Source organism: Staurois parvus, unplaced genomic scaffold, assembly GCF_062004578.1.
Source record: "Staurois parvus isolate SC_StPar_1 unplaced genomic scaffold, SC_StPar_1.0 ptg000031l, whole genome shotgun sequence".
In the NCBI taxonomy this organism is placed as follows: Eukaryota; Metazoa; Chordata; class Amphibia; order Anura; family Ranidae; genus Staurois; species Staurois parvus.
The window spans coordinates 13,919,819-13,939,264 of NW_028317827.1; the positions used below are offsets into that span (position 1 = coordinate 13,919,819).

At 42.0% G+C, this 19,446-nt stretch overlaps 1 protein-coding gene across 3 annotated transcripts in view; it reads left to right on the forward strand.

Moving 5' to 3' along the window:
* CSRNP3 (cysteine and serine rich nuclear protein 3) overlaps positions 1-14,674 on the forward strand; it is a 143,682-nt gene extending 129,008 nt beyond the window's left edge. For all 3 annotated transcript variants that reach the window (XM_089660206.1, XM_089660221.1, XM_089660214.1), the window contains 2 exons: positions 6,130-6,426; positions 11,040-14,674. In XM_089660206.1, the coding sequence (XP_089516332.1) occupies positions 6,130-6,426; positions 11,040-12,098 (1,356 nt within the window). In that variant the 3' untranslated portion in view covers positions 12,099-14,674. The remainder of the gene's footprint in view (positions 1-6,129; positions 6,427-11,039) is intronic.
* The last annotated feature ends 4,772 nt before the right edge of the window (positions 14,675-19,446 follow it).

The following is a 19,446-nucleotide window of genomic DNA, read 5'->3' on the forward strand; positions in this document are numbered from 1 at the left end:
GTTTAGGCAGTGGCAGGATAGACTTCCCCCAAAGAAATGTCTTCAGAGATCACCGAAAGGTGGCCATAGTAGGAAATGGCCAAACCAGATTAGGGTAGGGCATTCCAGAAGATGACTGAGGATTTGGAGATTTCTGCATGTGAACAGGAGGAGAAAAGGGAGCTAAGAGGAGGTTTTGGGTGATAGACATTTGATGTAGCTTGGGGCAGAGTTGCAAATGGCTTTGTATGACTATGGTACTATTTTTGATTTGTACTATGTGTTGTATTGAAGGTATTCGCAAAGTGGGGTGTTGCCACTGAGCAGTTGGTAAGTTAGATAAGTCTGGCAGCAGCATTCATGATAGACAGACTGAAGGGGGATAACCTGTGTAGAGGTAGGCTAATGAGAAGGCAGTTGCCATAGGTAATGGTAAATGAGTAGCTTGGTGGTTTCAAACTAGAGAAGGGATATCATCTTGAAAATATTACAGAAGTGAAGTCTGACTTGTCCTTGTGCAAATCTTGCAGAGTCCAGGATTACACCTAGCACCCTGGCCTGAAGGGAGGGACTGATAATTGTACTATTGAACTTGGTGGTTCTAAAGACAAAAGGTTTTCTACATTGCATTAAGGTAAAAACCTGCCACTAGCTACACTGGCTGCTGCCTCAGCACAGTCTTGCATTGATCTGGTGCCATACCTGGCTTCAGTCCTTTTTTTTCTTCCCTCTCTCTGCTAACACGGGCTACACTGATAGCAGAAGAAACCATTGGTTCCTGCTGCTGCCAATCAAATTCTGTGATGGGGGGGGGGGGGGAGCATCTGATTATTGTTGCAATAATTTGAGTGTCGGGGGGGAGATCTCACAGCTATCTGGGTCAATTAAAATGTTTTGCAACACTTGTCAGGGGTGTGTGGGTTTTTTTTTTTTTTCTTTTCCCAGTCAGGCAAGCATCTTTGTCATTTTTGTGTAGTAGGATTCATAATGCCTGGTATGGGTTAATATAGAGTGAAACATGTTAGTGGATTACCTTACTCCGCTGTTTTTGATATTTTTCACAATTTAATTTTTGTTGTTTTGTTTTCCCCCAGTAAAGGTGGTTTTTCAGTCAGGGTGGCCATCCAGAGTTCTCTGATTTTGGGTCAAACAGGTGGTAGTCAGTGAGGTTAGCAGCTAAGATATTTGTAGACTAGGCATTCTAGAAGTTTAGAGGTAAATGGGACTAAAGGGATAATTTTCCAAGTTGTTCAGCTTGTAGGATCCGGTGAGAACTCTTTAAAGCATGCACTGGTCTCCCTCATACTTAGAGGGGAAAGAGGTACCAGTAAAGGAGGGGAAATTTGAAGATGTGAGTTGGAGTGCATAGAATAGGGCAAGAGGATGACCATAGTAGTTGAGGGAACAGGGTCCAGGAGACAGGTGGTTACCTGGGCATCTGAAAAGTTTGGCAACCTCCTCTGTAGTAAGGCGTCAAAAGGGTAAAGGATTAAATGTTGTGGTAGAAAAGGTAAGTGGGGGTGCCTGTACAGTTGAGATGTACCCGCAAATCCATCTTGTTTCTGAAATTGTTGCAATCCTCTTGTTTTTGTGAGTTAGTGGGCTTTTGTCTCTTTTAAGATCATCAGTTTACCATGTTTGTTTTTATTGGGACCTAAATTCATGTGTAGTAAGGGGGAGCGATTGTGTCCAGGGAGGATGAGAACTGTTGCAGATAGAAGTGAACCGGCCATGGCAGGGTAGAGGTGAGATTTTGTCAGATGTGGCCAGTAGTAGAATGGCGAAGAGAAGGCTTAAAGTGGCGAAGGTTTCTACGGGTAATTCTTTGCTCCGTGGAGGGATAGGTGGCTGAAGACTGGTATTACATTAAACTGATAAGGTTGTGACCAGAGAGAGAAAATGTGGTGTTGGAGAGGCTGCAAGGAGTGCAGAGACAGGAAAATAGAAGGCTACGGGTGTTACTATCCGCACGCGTAGAAGTATGTGTCTGTTGTGTTAGGTCAGACAATGCGGTTAGTGGTTGTAAAGTGTGTGTGTGTGTGTGTGTGTGTGGTTTTTTTTTTGTTTTGTTTTTTTTTACCTTCATATATTTTTATGTATTTAAAAAAAAAAAAAAAAACCTTTGGGCAGCAGCCCCCCTTATGCTTACCTGAGCCCCACTTCAATCCAGCAATTGGCACAAGTTCTTCAGTTCTCATGAGGACTCCTTAGCTGAGACAGCAGTGGGAGCCTTTGGGCCTGTGAGCCAATGAGGGGAGAGGGGGCGTGGCCCAGTCACACCGCTGTGTGAATGGGAGCGAGCCTGCTTGGGTGCCCCCATAGCAAGCGGCTTGCTCTAGGGCACTCGGTAGGGGAGAGGAACCTCTAGTTCCAGCGAGGAACCCAAGAAGAGGATCAGGCCAGCTCTGTGAAAACCACTGCACAGAGAAGGTAAGTAGAACATGTTTGCTGTGTTTTGGTTTTGTTTGTTTTTTGGGGTTTTTTTTTTAATTTATTTACCTTTGTTTAATATAGCTTTAATTTGAGAAGTTGATGTAGCATGCCTGTTAAATGTCAGCAGGGATGTTGATCACAAAGAATGACCGTGGGTATTTCAGAGGAGAGAAAACAGAGTAGCAAGGCAGAGAAGTAATCAAGGAAGTGTGACACTGGTCCAGGAGGCTAATAAATCACAGCAATTCTACAGAGAAACTGTAGAAAAAAGATGGATGCAGTGAACTTCAAAAGAGAATAGAGAACAATCTGTGAAAAAATCTTTAAAAGGACTCAGTGGGGATAGAAGGAATCCAACTTATCTCCTTTTTGTCCACTTGGTCTGAGTGAGTGATTTTACGTGGAGGTCACAATGGGAGAGTACAGCTGGAGAGGCATTCAGATTCCTGAAGCCAGATTTTAGTAATTGCAAGTAGGTTAAAGGAATTGGAGATGGAAGTCATGGACAGAGGTGAGCTTGTTACAGTGTGCACATTCCAGGGGAAACTGGCTTTTGGAATCGGGGGTATAAAAATCAGAGTGAGCGGGTTGTGGTTACCAGAGGAAGGAGGGTGCTGGGTGTGGGGTTTAGAGGAGATATTCGCAGAGGTTAGGAGAAACAAAATGGGAGTGAGATATAGAAAAGCGCACATGACTTTATGTCCTGGTGTTTATATTGGTTTATTCCATATTTCCATGAGGTGGTAAGTGCAGTAATGAGAGAGAGATTGGGCTTAGACTTGAAGTCTGTCCAGAGTTCATTGTTTTTGTTTTTTTTCTGCTTTAGTGCAACTGCTGTTAAACTGCTTGATAATTGTGCAAAAAAAAAACAATGCATAGGCCTCATTGACAGAGAATGTACTGCAGCATCTGCCTGTGCAAGGGCTGTTTACCCACACAGGGAAAAACATGTGTTCCATGCATACCCATACAGACAGTCCCATTGATGTCAATTTGGAGGCAATGACCACATGGACACAACCGAGGCTCACATGGTCTGCTTTTTGGACTGCACACCTGCATGGATGTCAGATTGTGAGTAGTGGCTGTGTCCATGAGGCCCCTGCATCCCAACTGACCTCAATGGGACTGCCTGCATGGGGATGCACAAAACACCTGTTCATCTTCATGTGGGTAATCATGGCCCTCGCACAGGCATATGCTATAGTACACCCTGTGTGAATGAGGCCGAAGGCAAAACATGGTCTGTGACTCTGCCCCGATCTGACTTTAAAAGACTTTTTTTTTTTTTTTTTGAGGGGGTGTAGCAGGGAAATATTCATCAATTAGGAATTCCTAAGACAAGACATTAAGAAGTTGAATTGGTGGCCTTAAAATATATATTTTTTTATTTTGCTCAGTCTGCTGCACATGCTGTCCTGAAATGCCAAGCAGTGTGGACAAACATGCAAAGTTCTCTTTACTGGGCTACAGAGAGCCTCCCACTCTCCAATCCTTATATCTGTCACTAGAGATCTGGGTCCCCCTATAGTCCTACAGAGCCAGGTAACATGCATTTTTCCCATTCAGACTTGCATTCGGGACAGTAATCAGTCCTTTAGCTTGTTTTTTTTGGATTTTATTAGGGACTTGGATAGGGGTCTATGGGATGACCAAGGGTAATGTACATAGTTCAGGAAGATTGTCCTTTGTTGCCAAGTCTCTTAGCAGCAAAAGAAATGATCCTTCTTGGGGAGCTAGCCAGCATATCCAGTAGTACTATCCCAGACCCTAGATGCTGCTTATCCAGCTGTTCTGGGTGAATTCTTGTGCAGGGAATCTAGTGCCTGTCACTTTAACAGAAGACAGTCCTGGGTAGTAGCTAATCCAGTTTCCCCACTGAGAGCTCCTTACCCTTACTGGCCCAGGAGGTGCAGGTCCTCAGTCCTTCTCCTATGCTGCTACTGGGTCGGTTGCTGCTCTCAGGCCTTCTGCTGGGCCACTCCTTCACTGGTCCCTAGAGCGAGGACCACCTATGCAGGGAAGTCCCAAGCTTTCTTGCTTCCCTGCCTGTAGGTGAGCCCCTTCCCATCTGGGGGAAGGGGCTCCTGTTAGGGATTGGCCAAGATCCCTTGAGAGTGCAGACCAGCCACTCAGTTCTTCCTGCTCTAGAGTTTTGAGGAAAATTCTAGAAGCAATGGAGGTCACAGAGAGCTGGTCTGCAGAGCCTCTCATCCCCTGACTGAAATTTGACCCCCTGACTATTACACCTGGGCTGCTACTCAGCCCTTCTAATAAGTAAGGGTGATGATGGCACACAGAGATATAGGTTTTCCAAATGAATGCTGAATATTCAAGTGGCTATGAGGACACTATAATAAAGAGCCATGACGAAGTCCTTGACTAATGAGTCCTTTTATGTACTGAATGTCAAGTAGCAACCGCATCCTTTAGAGGCCTGTAGAAGGAGCTAGAGGCTCCAAGCATGTATCCTGTGTATCTGTATTCCACATCCGGCCCCCCGAATCTTCCAGTGATGTCACTTCTTCTGTTTGGCGCGTTCCATGCTGGTTAGTGTGGAGTTTACCGGTCTGTGTATGACAAACAAGCCTGGTATCGATCCCCATCTCCATGGCCTCTTAGGATCGCAGATGATGGTACCTGCGAGATGGAGGAGTGGCCTTCCATGGACTTACAGATTATCCCCTTTTTTTTTTTTTTTTTTTTTAATTTAGCTCCTTTGAGTTTTTTAATCCTGTGTCATTAAATAGTTCACTAATATACTGCACTTAGCTGGCACCTCCTTCTTTCTCCCTCTTACTCAGCTCTTCTAACTATGAATTAGAACTACAGCTCCCCCTAGCTACCTAGGAGGGTGCTGCATATCCATAACAAGGTAGGTTACATTTCATTAGGAGAGAACATGTGCAGGCTCAGAACACTGCTTGAGATTTGCGAGCAGCCAAGTGCACAAAGTTATGGGGGAAAGTATGAGTATTGGGTAGTTGGAGAGATGTACTGCTGCATAGGTGTTGTGTGTGTGTGTGTGTGTGTGTGTGTGTGTGTGTGTGGGTTTTTTTTTTTTTTTTATGGTTTTTGCTAAATATAATTGTGCCTACGCATACTTTGAATATTTAGAATGAAATGGCATTTTTGCTTTGTGGTGCTCAGATGTAGTGCAGTTTCACTTCAAAGCAAATTCACCCATCCATCCTTGTCTCCATGCTATTTTTATACTGAAAAATTAAATAATTTTGAAAAACACCCCCTGGCATTGTGGCATCTTGAGTAAGGGCAGCTTATTGGTGTATCATTTACTTCCTGGAATTCATTTGCCCTTAGCTCAGGCATAGGCTGAGCTGAGAACCATCCCTCCCCCTCCGAAGACTTCTGGGATGTATGACATTTGACTAGGCATGGGAACCAAGAAGTAACTAAAGAAGAAAAAAGTTTAAAACGAGTACATATAATATACTTTCCTATCTATTTACTAATGCTAGCAGCATAAGGATTAATAATAGTCCATGTTGACTAAGTGTGAAGTTCTGCTTTAATGAGATTACTTGTCCCCTGGAGGATGATTATCAATAGAAATTTTTGAGAAAAATCATATCTTGGCATAAAGTTGGGTGAGGACACAACCATGTTTGTTGCCCCTCCCAGAGTCCTATGTGAGGCTGTACAATAAAATACAACACAACCTCTTGACCAATCTATTTGGTTTTCTTGTGATTTCAGATAACAAAAAATGGCACAATAGAGTCCGAAGAAGCCAACATTCTCACACTGGATGATATTTCAGATGATGACATTGACTTGGATAACACAGAAGTAGATGAATATTTCTTTCTACAACCTCTACCAACAAAGAAGCGGCGAGCCTTGTTGCGCGCATCTGGGGTGAAGAAGATCGATGTGGAAGAGAAACATGAGCTGCGAGCCATCAGGCTGTCCAGAGAAGACTGTGGCTGTGACTGCAGAATATTTTGTGACCCTGAAACTTGCACATGCAGCCTCGCAGGCATTAAATGTCAGGTGAGCCACCACTTCAGATCCATTCTACAGTATATAGGGCAATACAAAATGACCCTTGGGAAAATCTTGCGCACTTTTTTTTTTTTTTTTCCCCTGTAGTGAATGTGGTTTATGTAGAAAAAAAAATCCCACAAAGTGTTGAGATGCCTGCTGTTTTCTGGGTGCTTACCATAATTCCAGAAAACAATTTTAATAAAACTGAACACAAGGCAAAAGTCATAATTTCAGGTTCTCGGTATAGTGGCAAACTATAGGCAAAACGTTGGTTATAACACTCTCTTGCTCTATATAAAATAAAAAATAAAACAAAACACCTTGACAGTTTTTTTTTTTTTTTTTTTTTTTTTTTTTCTTTCTAATTGCCATTTGTCCCATTGCGGAGATTTCCTTTCACTTTCTGCCCCATAGCCAAACAGGAAGTGAGAGGAAAACCCTGAAAATTAAGAGAATTCCTTGGGGACCCCCTAAGTCACCAGAACTAGTGTTCCCATTGCTAGATTTTGCCTCTTGCTTTTCTGGGGAAAGCTCAAAACTTGAGATTTTCTTGTACTTTCACGTCGGTGATAATGGTAAACCAGACAAAGGGAGAGAGGGTGAATCTCCTTAACAGGCACACAGACATGACAAATACTTACACATGTTCCAATCTCTCTCCACCCTATCCAACACGGGGAAAAATGTTTTGCCTTTTATCCTTTTAATATATTCAATGTGTGTCTATGTACAATGTATATATACATGGCAGCCATCAGAAATTATTTGGACCTGTGGCTGTCCCACCAAACCCACCCACTGAGTGCCATGAAGAACTGTGGGATGGCCACTTTTATTTTAACACTCACAACTTTAAATCTTGAAACAACTGACTTAGAATACACTTTTCATTTTCATATATTAACAGTGAGGAATTATATTGTGGCCAAAAAATATGAAGCCTGCAACCGTAACAAGGTAGACTGTTGTGCTGTCGTGTTTTGTTTTTTTTTTTTTGTTTTTTTTTTTTGTGTTTTTTGTTTTTTTAAGCAGCACCCTACACTAGTACATACTGCACTACCTCTCCTACACCTATCTATCCCTGTATAAAACCACCTGATACCGATTAACCTCTATAGAAGACCCTCCATCACACTGACCTCTAAAGTCCTCCCAAACCTATTTATAAGACATCTACCAACCTCTCTAAGTACCCCTACAATACCTACCTCACTCTATTTAAGACCACCTGACTCTCCCTCTATATTTACAGATCCCCCATCAGAGGAGAGCAGAGAAGTGATCAGAGCCCCCCCCCCATCCATCCAGTAATACTTCTCCTGTCAGGAGAAGACCCGTGAACAGGAGGAGTGTATGGGGACAATTTAAAAAAGACCCCCATACATTCATCCAGAAATACAGACAAATATAGGGAGACCCTCATTCAGGAATATGGAAACTCCCTCCCCCTGCAGTTAAGACTCCCAGCTAAACAGACTGCAGGGGGATGATCAGAGGGGACTCCAACACTGACCCCCCCCCCCCCCCAGTGAAGACAACCCCCAGCTAGGAGGATTGCAGGTGGGTGATCAGAGGGGACCCCCACCCTTCACTAGTAAACTGACATCTAGCTAGAAGGACTGCAGGGGGTGATCAGAGGAAACACCTACACAAGCTGCCCTACCCACCTCCCAGGAGGAAGAGAACCCTAGCTAGGAGGATTGCACAGAGGTAATCAGAGGGGAGCCACACACAAACTGCCCTACCCACTCCCCTCCAGGAGAAGTAGACCCCAAGTTAAAAGGACTTCTGGATCAGAGGGGACTAAAGCACAGACTACCCCCTGCCCATCCTTCTCCAGGAATGGGAGACCCCTAACCAGGATTGCTGGGGGTGATCAGAGGGGACCCCCACACAAACTGCCCTACATATCCCCCCAGGAGAAGGTGACGCCCCTCCCCCTAGCTAGGAGGATTGCGGGGGGGTGATCAGAGGGGTGGGTGATGTGTGAGGAACGTAAGGATGCTCCATCATTTGATGGTAATGAAAATAACTTCCCGAAAATCAAAGTGAGAAAAATGATGCAGCAGGCTAGTCCATTTTGCTGAAATTTAATTGCAGTAACTCAAAATGGTACTCGGTAGTTTGTATGCATGACTGACAACATCTGAGCATGCTCCTTATGAGACAACAGATAGTGCCCTGGGGTATTTTCTCCCAGATCTAGACCAGGGCATCACTGAGCTCCTAGACAGTCTGAGGTGCGATCTGGCGGCGTTGGATGGACCGAAACCTATCCCAGAGGTGTTCTATTGGATTTGGGTGAGGCGGGCGTGGGGGCCTTTCAATGGTATCCATTAATTCATCCTCCCGGAACTGCCTGCATACTCACCACATGAGTCCAGGCATTGTCGTCCACCAGGAGGAACCCAGGACCCACTGCACCAGCGTAGGGTCTGACAATAGGTTCAAGGATTTCATCTCGATAACTATTGGCAGTAAGGGTGCCATTGTCTAGCCTGTAGAGGTCTGCGCATCCCTCCATGGATATGCCTCCCCAAACCATCACTGACCCACCACCAAAACGGTCATGCTGAACGATGTTACAGGCAGCATAACGTTCTCCACGGCTTCTCCAGACCCTTTCACGTCTGTCACAAATGCTCAGGGTGAACCTGCTCTCATCTATGAAAAGCACAAGGCGTCAGTGGTGGACTTGCCAGTTCTGGTGTTCAATGACAAATGCCAATTGAGCCCTGTGGTGCTGGGCAGTGATCACAGGGCCCACTAGAGGATGTCTGGCCCTCGGGCCACCCTCATGAAGTCTGTTTCTGATTGGTCAGAAACATTCACACCAGTGGCCTGCTGGAGGTCATTTTTCAGGGCTCTGGCAGTGCTAATCCTGTTCCTCCTTGCACAAAGGAGACAATACTGGTCCTGCTGTTGGGTTGAGGACCTTCTATGGCCCTATTCAGCTCTCCTAGAGTAACTGCCTGTCTCCTGAAATCTCCTCCTTGCTCTTGAGACTGTGCTGAGAGACGCAGCAAACCTTCTGGCAATGGCACATATTGATGTGCCATCATTTAGGAGCTGGACTGCCTATGCAACCTCTGTAGGGTCCAGGTATCACCTCATGCTACCAGTAGTGACACTGACCCTAGCCAAATGCAAAACTAGTGAAAAACAGAAAAGAGGAGTAGTGGAAAATATGGCAGTGGTCTCCACCTGTAAAACCATTCCTGTTTTGGGGGTAGTCTCATTGTTGCCCATCTAGTGCACCTGTTAATCACTCAATAATTAATAAAAGGGAATTAAGGGTAGGGGTTGGGTGGGGCAATTGGTGGCAAGTAACTAAAGTCCTGGCTAGTAACCCAGGACTTGAAATTTTGAGGTGTGTATAGATAGATAAAATTTTATCTATCTTATAATTATCACTACAAACACCTCTTTATGCATCCTGCTTTTAAAGCCATAGTTCTCAACAGTCTGATGGGTGCCTGTAGGAAAAATGACTTACGAAATTCCACTTGCTTAGCCTCTTGCCCTTCCATAGTTTTCTGATTTGGACAATGAAGGATCAAAAGTGCATAGATAAGGCTCATTGTTGGCAGTGACAACAAAGCAATAAATCCCTGGTTGAGTTGGAGGTTTAGGGGTTTCTAATTTGATATGGTTATGCACTTTGCAATTCACAGCCACTCTCAGATAAAATAATTAAAGGTGACGATAGATATAGGGCCTATTCGTGGTGAATGGTACCCCAACACACTGCACGGTAGCAGCCAACAGAAGCAGCGCAGCATGCTACAATGTACAGGGGGTGCGTATTCTGCATGTTCATTTTTTTTTTTTCTTGGGTTAAAGTGTGCTGCCAGACCAAATGAGTGGGCTGCCTTAACCAAGTGCACCTTAACGCATGACAGTACAATGCATTGTGGAAGAGTGTTCTTGTATGCAGACTTGATGTTAACATCTTATTTGTTCTCTTTTGGCCTGTTCAATGCACCGTTTTAATGTATTCAGTTATATCTGATAGGCTAAAATAATACCTTCTGATCTTGCCAGAAATCTAGTGAGCTCACAACTTCCCATGCACTCTGCAGTAGTATCAGCCTGTACAGTACACCTCTGTGAGAATACCCCCTATGTTATGGAGATGAGGGGAAGACATGTTCTGCAGTCGCGAAAAAAGGTGACGAGCTGTTGCTTGCCAGGTGCAGTACTGTGAGTTTTGTCACCAATGGACAGGAAGGGTTATAGGCATGAACACCAGGTGAAAAAAAAAAAATAGCCAGGTAAGAATATATATTGCAGCATGGCAATCCTTAGATGTGGCAGCTGCATAGGTTTTCTTTGATCTTGGGTGCACTTTAACTTTGGGTCCATACCATTGGCCAAACTGCAAGAAAACAAGCCAATACTCTACATTTCTTCTGCACTCCTTCCAATCATCTGTATCCTATGTGTAATTCTAATCCTAGCCTAGACTGTTGAATAAGGTAGGAGACCATTAGCCGAGAGGACCTGGATGTATATATGTGGTCTTGGTTATGCTGGATAAAGAAAAGCTTAAAAGGACATTTTGTCATATATTACAATTATTTCTCTTGATAATGTTAATTTTTTTTTTTCTCCTCCAGGTGGATCGTATGTCTTTTCCTTGTGGATGTTCTAAGGAAGGATGTAGCAATACCGCTGGCCGAATTGAGTTTAATCCAATCAGAGTACGGACCCATTTTTTGCACACAATCATGAAGCTTGAACTAGAAAAGAATAGAGAACAGCAGCTCTCTGCAGCTAATGGTTGCCCTGCAGAAGTTGGAACTCTTGCCAATTCAATGGTCCAGTCGGGCCACCCTATAGAGTATTCTGTTGCTGAGAACTTTGAGGTTGAAAGTGATCCTCAGTCTGCCATGATGCACTTTCAGAATTCTGATGAGTTGGACTGTAGTGGGGAAGAGGAAGAGGAGGAGGAAGAGGAGGAGGAAGAAGAAGAAGATGATGGAAGCAGCTACTGCAGTGAAGCAACTGATTCCAGCACTCAAAGTTTAGCACCAAGTGAGTCTGAAGAAAACGATGCTGAGGAGGATGACGAAGACTGTGACAAATCAGATGACTTTAATGACGCAATTGTACCCCATGATGACAATCTACCTGTATCTTCAGTCTTCTGCTATTCCGATGCCAATGCTTTGCATGAGAACCATTTAAAAAATGCTCCATATTATACCAACCCATCAACCCTGTATTATCAAATAGACAATAATAATTCTGCTGCCACAAATCCACTCACAGAGGTCTACTCTGATCGGGACTCACTGAAAAATGGGGCTACAAATTTGGTGCCTTACAACATGAGACCAGAGCAGTTCAAGTATGTTGACTACTCAAGCCAATCGGTTGAAGAATACAACAATAGTCATTATACAACCTCCAGTCCTTCAGTGATAGTTTGCCGGGCTGCTTCAGAAAACGATAATGGGCACTGCAATCCTTTGTATGCTGAACATCGGTCAAGCCTCCCACCAGTAGGGTTCTGCTCCTATTTAAAAAGTCCTTCTGAAGGATATGTATCAAATTTAAATGGTAACGGTCACCATGTACCGGAACTTAATGATAATGCCATAACGCTCTCTGAGACAAATAAACTTCATGAGGATTGCATGAAATCTCCTGTAGTGGAGACGGTTCCAGTTTAATAGGTGTATAAATGAAATGAAAAAACATCTTGGTATTTTTTTTCCTCATTGTGATTTACTGATTTCCTACAAAACTGCGTTTTAACCCCAAGGAAATGGAGATGAACAAGTTATTGTCCTAGTCTTTATTCGATTTATGTTTTATGTTAACATAATGACCATGGCAATGCACAACAACACTGTTTTAACTAACAATGTATAAAAAAAAAGTATCTAAACAGATTTATTAGGAAATGTTGATTTAAATGTTAATCTTTATATATTTCAGAAATAGCCTTCTATCAAAAAGGTAACATCTGCCAAACCAACACAATCAAATCTTTGTAAAGCTGATTTATGGGTCTGTGCAAGATTGCTCTGATTCTTTTGCAACCTGTGGATTTCTGATTGGTTGAATTACAAGTAAGCGCACCTGTCATTTTTGGGATTTTTTTTTTTTTTTTTAATACCATCAGAAAAGTCACAGGTTGCTAAGCCTTGTCTTACAAATTGATATCTCAAATTTAGAGAAGACTTAATGTGATTTTGTGTTAAAATATTACGGTTACCTGTGATTTATTATTTATGAATGTTCTGTGAATTGTTTGGTGTAATTTTTTTTTATTTATCTTGACAAATGGACGCATGTTCATAAAAGAGTAAAATACTTAACAGCATATCATGACATGCCCTTAAAGAATTGAGACTGTGCTATGCATTATACCTCCTTTTTTTAAATGAGATATTTCAACAGGGGTAGTGGTAAGAGAAAGGATACACACTATATTAACTGGATTTAAAATTGTTGGTACATATGCTCTCCATTTTACACTTTAATTGTTATATTTGTAATAGTTTTGGAATTCCAGCTATTCTTGAGGTTTAAAATGAACTTTTTTTTATGCTGGAGAGAAAAAAAATGCTATTATTGACCAATGCAAATGCAATGTGCTTGGCTGTCTTTTGGACTTTAGTACTTTTGAGTCCCTATGTTGGCAGTGGTGACTGGTGTCAATACATTGAGTTAGTGACCAAGTACAGATGAGCTCTGACTTCACCAAAGGACAGCCAGAAACCTGGCATTTTCAAGAGCAGTCACCAGTGGCTGGACACATTTCTCTTAATTCAAGTTTATTTTTAAAGATTTATCCATTGGCTGGTACCAGTTTGAAAAGCATATTAAGGTGCCTATATCTATGGAGTTGCATTGGTTCAGAACCACAGTTTTTTTTTTTTTTGTTTTTTTTTTTTTGTTTTTTTTTTTTTTTTTTATCACGTCCTATCGACCAATATCAACATTTTCTAAAAGACCATCGAAACCAATAGATTAGTGCCAATCCCTGGCCTGTTCAAGCCAATGATTGGAGAATTTCAGACAATATCTGTTCTCCGCTAAATAAAAGATAAGCTAGCACTACACAGTCATTTTGGGTATTTGGATTGTGTAGTGGAACAGCATGCTGGGTGCAAAATAATCCCCTAGGCTGAACAGAAGCCACTGTCTATAACCAACTTGGCCTCAAGAAGAGATGCACTCAAATGTTTAAAAGTAACATTCCTAAATTTTAGGTGGTTAAGTTGGTGGTATGTTGTAGTTTTCCACTGTATTTTACCAAAGTCCTACTGATAATATTCTGATCTAATACTGTTTTAGCAAACAGTATAGTCATCAGAAATTTGAAATTTAAAGGCACATCTCAGCCAGAATTAAACTGAAGCCTTGAATTGCACATTGGGAACACAATATGAGAACACATCCTTTAGGGTAGGGACCTCTTTTTCATTCAGACCAACCACTACCTCAGATTCATTATTGCTAGTAATGTGGTTTGGTGTTGGAATACCAGTTTCTTTCCCATGTAGTAGTTCTGGGCAGGTAATCCCAACCCCGCTTATCCTTCCTTCAAAAAGTAAAACAAGATGTTGCTGCACAAAGTCAAATGTGCTGCTAAGCAAAAACAGGTCTTCACAGATGAGTGTCCTGTTTTACCAAGAATTCAAGCTTGGAAATTTCTAAATACACTGCTAAAGTTATGTTGTAAATGCATTCATTGTCTTATATTTGCCTGCAGTTCCACTCTAAACTGAGTTGTCTGTTGGCTTTAGCATACTTGATATATTTTTTTTGAAAAGCATAGCAGTCTGCTGCTTGATTTTATTTGTTGTCTGAAATTGTCCCGTGTATCGTAGAGCTATAATGAGCACTATTATACAGACCGTTCTACTGAATAATTAATATATCTGAGTCCCTTTTTTTAAAAAAACCAAGATCATAATCATTACATTTAAATATATTTTATTTTAGGGACTCCATAAACATGTCCCTTGACAACCCAGTATTACAGAAGAATTGGTATTTACAGTTGAGTTGCCTGTAAACTTATTCCTATATTGATGCACTTTATCTAAGGCCAGTACAATCTGAGAAACTGTAAAAGTGAAAAGCACCTTTCATAACAGTGTAGATATTGAATAAACCCTGGGACTATTCAGCATTTGTGATTGGCATGTTGTTTTTGAATGCTTGTACAAAATACTTACACGTCCAGTACCTTAATCACTGGCAGTCACATGCCATTATTAAAGTTGCATCATAATTTCTGTTTACTAAAGTGTGATCAATGCAAGAAAAGTTCTGATTGGCTGGTGTGGTTTTGCTGGTTATGAGAGGATGTTGACCAATGTGCTCGACTGGTAATTGTCGGAGATGAGAGTGTGGATGCTGGAACATTCTCATAGCTGGGTCCATAGATAAAATACTCTCCATACTTAACTAGTATATATGTTCAAATAGACCTCTGTCTCTGTTCATTAGTGTATTGTGAGTGTGGTCTAGTCTTCTTTCTTAGGCAAAAGTTGAAACCAAACTGGAAATTTTAAGTGTGGTGATCTTTCATATTAAGGAAGTAAAATACTTATTGGGCCTTAGGTGTTTTTTATTACTGAGAAAATAATGTCACATGGATGTGGACTCCTGCCCCATAGGTGGGAAATCCTGCACCATAATTCTGTGCTAGCAAAAACACTTGAGCCCCACTGAAACCTACTCATACTGATGTCCCTTGGAATTCAGATATTCATAGAGTGAAGGGCAATGAGTTTGAAAACCCCTGTACTGTACTGTAGATTTTCCCAATTTAAAGCAAATCACTCATCTCTGGTAACTGTACTTCACACAATATATTTAATGCATCTGTTGCTCCATCAATATAAATGCCTAAAGTAAAACAAGCACTCCTTGAAAAGAAAATGATTGTTCCCATCCCACAGCATTGAACTTTGGCTGTGTTGCGATAATCTTGTTAAAGGCCCTTCAGCATCTGGCACACATCCTCCTACTCTCTGCAGTTACTTGCAAAGGCCCTTATGTTAATATTAGTATGTCCTGTAATTATGTAGGGGCCAGCAGATGAAACCACAGGAAAAAGTGTCTAATGCCTTTGGAGCTGACCAGCTGCATCTGACAGTGCCCAGGTGAGAGTAAACCGTCAACGGGAAGATGACTACATTGAGAGTAACGATGTCTACTGGAATATTTCAAAAGTTAGTCATAGCGTGCACATTTAGAAACTATACAGTATTTGAGGTCAGGCATTTGACAAGACTTTAGATGCCACTCTTCAGGTACTCCCTTACCCTTGACTATCAAGCTGGAGACCTCTAATGGTAGTTGTGTATGAGTCACATTGATTTTAGCCCTTTGTCACACTTGCTTGCAGGTCTAGGGAAATAAACAACAACGTGAATGGGATCTTTTTGTTGACAGGTAGGCAGAAAATAACTCCACCTCCAGGTTCAAAAATAAAAATGCAGTTACTATTGTGTTATGTGCCATCACTGCTCAGCTGCTTTAACCACTTGCCCTCCAGAGGAATTACCACCCCCCCCCCCCCCCCCTTTCTGACCAGGCCATTTTTTGCATTACAGCTCTGCGTTACTTTAACTGACAATTGCGCGATCATGCAACGCTGCACCCAAATGAAATTTGTGTCTTTTTTTTTTTTTTTTTTTCCCCCCACAAATAGAAAATGCACATGCGATCAAATACCATCAAATGAAAGCTCCATTTTTTGCGCTATAAAAATCCCAACCCTTTTTTTTTTTTTTTTTTTTTAACATGTCCAATAAAAAAAATCAAATTTCATCATAAATTTAGGGCAAAATTTATTCAGCTACATGTCTCTGCTTAAATATAACTCCCAATACGTGTAAATTAATTAGTTTCTGTGAGAGTTATAGCGTCTACAAATGGTGGTATAGATAGTAGAATTTTATACCCTTGTAAGGGCAGTGGTCAGCGACTTGCGGTGGACACTCTGGCACTGAAGGAACTGACTTGGTGTCACTGACCTCCCCAGTGCCACCAATACAGTGATCAGTGCTAATAAGCACTGACACTGTACTAATGACACTGGGCAGTAAAGGGTTAACATCTGGGGCAATCAAAGGGTTAACTGTGTGCTGTTTCACATTATGTGCTGTGTGTGCTTTCAACTGTAAGGCTGTGCTAGGCAGAGTTATACAAAGCAGTGTGCAGGAGCTGACAGAACTGTATTGTTTACATACAGTGCTCTCCCCTGTTGGTAATACTTGGTGATTAACAGGTGCTGGTGAGTAATCACCTGCCGGGACCTGGTGCTTGACAGCTGAGGCTGTGAATGGCGGTACGGGCAGGGCATGTGTGTACACCTATGACGCCCTGTAGCAGTATTTCTGCTATAGGGTGGCTGGGAAGTGGTTAAATAAAACGTTTAAGTTATGGTACTGGTATTACCTTTTTATGCTACTTCTCTAAAACTAATTTCTATTGGTTATTAAATGTTTGACCTTTTTTCCAGGAGTCCAACTTCCATCAAGCTGGCTAGAGCACCTCCGTGGCCAATCTGGGCATTGTAATATAGAACATTGGCCATTGCCTGTGTAGTCGGTGCCTAGATACAAAGTGAGACTAGTTTCAAAGACACATTGAAGAGTGTTTATTGGCCAGTATATAGCAGACTGGTATCTATTCCTCAGTCAGTAATTTTAATTTCAAACATGTCAAATGGCTGATGGCTTTACCTTAATTATGTCCAGTTTCTTCTAAAACCTTCTTGAAGAAAATTAACAATAAAACCTATAAAGGGTTTGGCCTAATCTAGAGTTCCTTTCAAAGCTTCATAGTAATGGCAGGATTATACTGTCTATGCTCCACAATTCACCATTTCTGCATCAACTGTGCTTGGTTGCTAAAGCCATGACCCTGTTAAGTCTTACACGTGTTACACAAATGTAAACACAGGTGGGCGTTTATTACTGCCATTTGTAATTTGTGGTTATATTTTATATCAAGATAATTTGTTCTTGAGCTGATTTAGAAATGTGTTTAGGATGGCAGTACAGAATCTAATTATAATTTTTAATATGGTATGCTGTAGGCACCTGGATTTATATTTACAGATGTGGACTTCCCTACAGCATACTTGCCAACATTTCCAAAGGGACACTTTTTTTTTTTTTTTTTTTTCCCTGTATGTCCAAAATGACAGTGTAGGTGGAGCAGTATGTTAATTAAGGGTGGGGTATTCAGTCATGGGTGTGGCCTAACAGGAAAACACAGCTGACACCAAACAATGGGTGTCGTTTAAATAACACTAAATATTGGGTGTGGCTTAAAGGGGGTGTGGTTGAACAGTGAGATTCTTTTGGGCTCCCCTGATGCAATTTTGCTCTCTACCTCAACATCCCAGAAAACAAACACAATCATCAATTTATCTAAAAAAAACTTAATGGAAACATAAAGAACTGGTCCACACTCACTGATGGCTAGAGGTTACAGCACATCATTACAGCTCCCTGATTGGCTTCTAGAGGTTACTGCAGTTAGTACAGGACTATAGTCAGAGACTGTAGGCGTGTAGTACAGGAGCTGGTCAAAGACTGCAGGACCGTACCACAGGAGAGGGTCTGAGTTTAAAGACTGTGCAAAGCTTGTCACCCAAAAAAGGAGCAGGAGCTTTTATTTGGGGACAAGCAGGCATAGGACAGCCTACTGAAGTGAAAGGGCTGCCCTATGCGCAACATGCAGAAATGTGTGTCAGTCTCTGTATGGTGACAGGTACTTACTCTGAGCAATGCAGTTTACCAATCCATTCTGTTCCCTGCTGAAGAGTCTGGAGTGATTGATCCCCTGGACTAGCTTGTCTTGTGTCTTATGATTTGGGGGGGGAGACAGTAGCTGAGATTGCGTCATAATTCTGCATGAGCCTATAGCAGTTACAAAAAAAAATATACTTTCCTGTTGCCATTTGCTATGTGGGAAAGGGGGCTGTGGGAGCCTGGGGACTATTTCTCTTTTTTTTTTTTTTTTTTAATTTTCGGGGCTTGTGCACTAATCTGCAGTGCAGCCTCCTGTAAATTAAATGAAGGCCTTTTCTACATCAAGCCGCCGCAGCAGCAGCAATCTGGTGGATTGATACAAAAAGTGGCCGGTAGTTTTGTTTATTATTAAGAAACAACGGCACTGTAGATCAGTCCACTGGACCCAAAAATGAAAAAATAGGAGGGCCACAGCAGACTGGGGCCTTCCTGCATAGCAAATGCCAACAGGAAAGTTGTAATTTTTTTTTTCTCTGCCCTAGGCTCGTGCAGAATTAAGACGCATTATCTGTGGATGTTCCTGTCCTGCTCTCAGATTTCCGGGACTGAGCAAGGGCGGGATATCATTCAAAATAGCGGGACGGTCCTGGCTAATCTGTGACAATTAGCAACTATGCTCCAGAAGAAATTACTCCAATGGGAACAGAAATGGCAACAAAAACACATACAAGGGAAAAAAAAAAAAAAAGCAGGAGAAATGTCCTCAGCCCGGACACAGACTGCATTTTAAAAATTGTAATAACATGGTGCATTTTCAAAAAAAGCTTAAAGCAGTTGTAAACCCTTACATATACCCAGTCAAGTCACTGGCCTCCAGTGAAACACAGAGATGAAATAAATCCTCCTCCATCAGTTGTACCTGTCTATCTGCAGTATTCTTTTCTTTACAGCTGTTCAAACTGCTTAATTATAGAGGTGGTCTCAGAGCTCAGAAAAAAAGGGGCAGAGAGCTGCAGTGCTCAGAGAAGAGAGTTCTAAAATCTGATTGGAGGGAAGGGACACCCCCCCCCCCCCACCCCACACACAGGAACAGAGCTGAGTCTGTCAATCTGCTGGAGCTCCCTCCCATGTCCCCAATTTTTTCTTGGTATCAGAAATGCCTCATGCTGATAGCAGAGGAATGAAGCAGCAATCAAAAGTGAAACTTAGTGTTCTTAATTGAGACAAGTACACACAGTATAGGGAAATGCTTTGTTCATATTTCATGTCAGAGGTTTACAACCACTTTAAG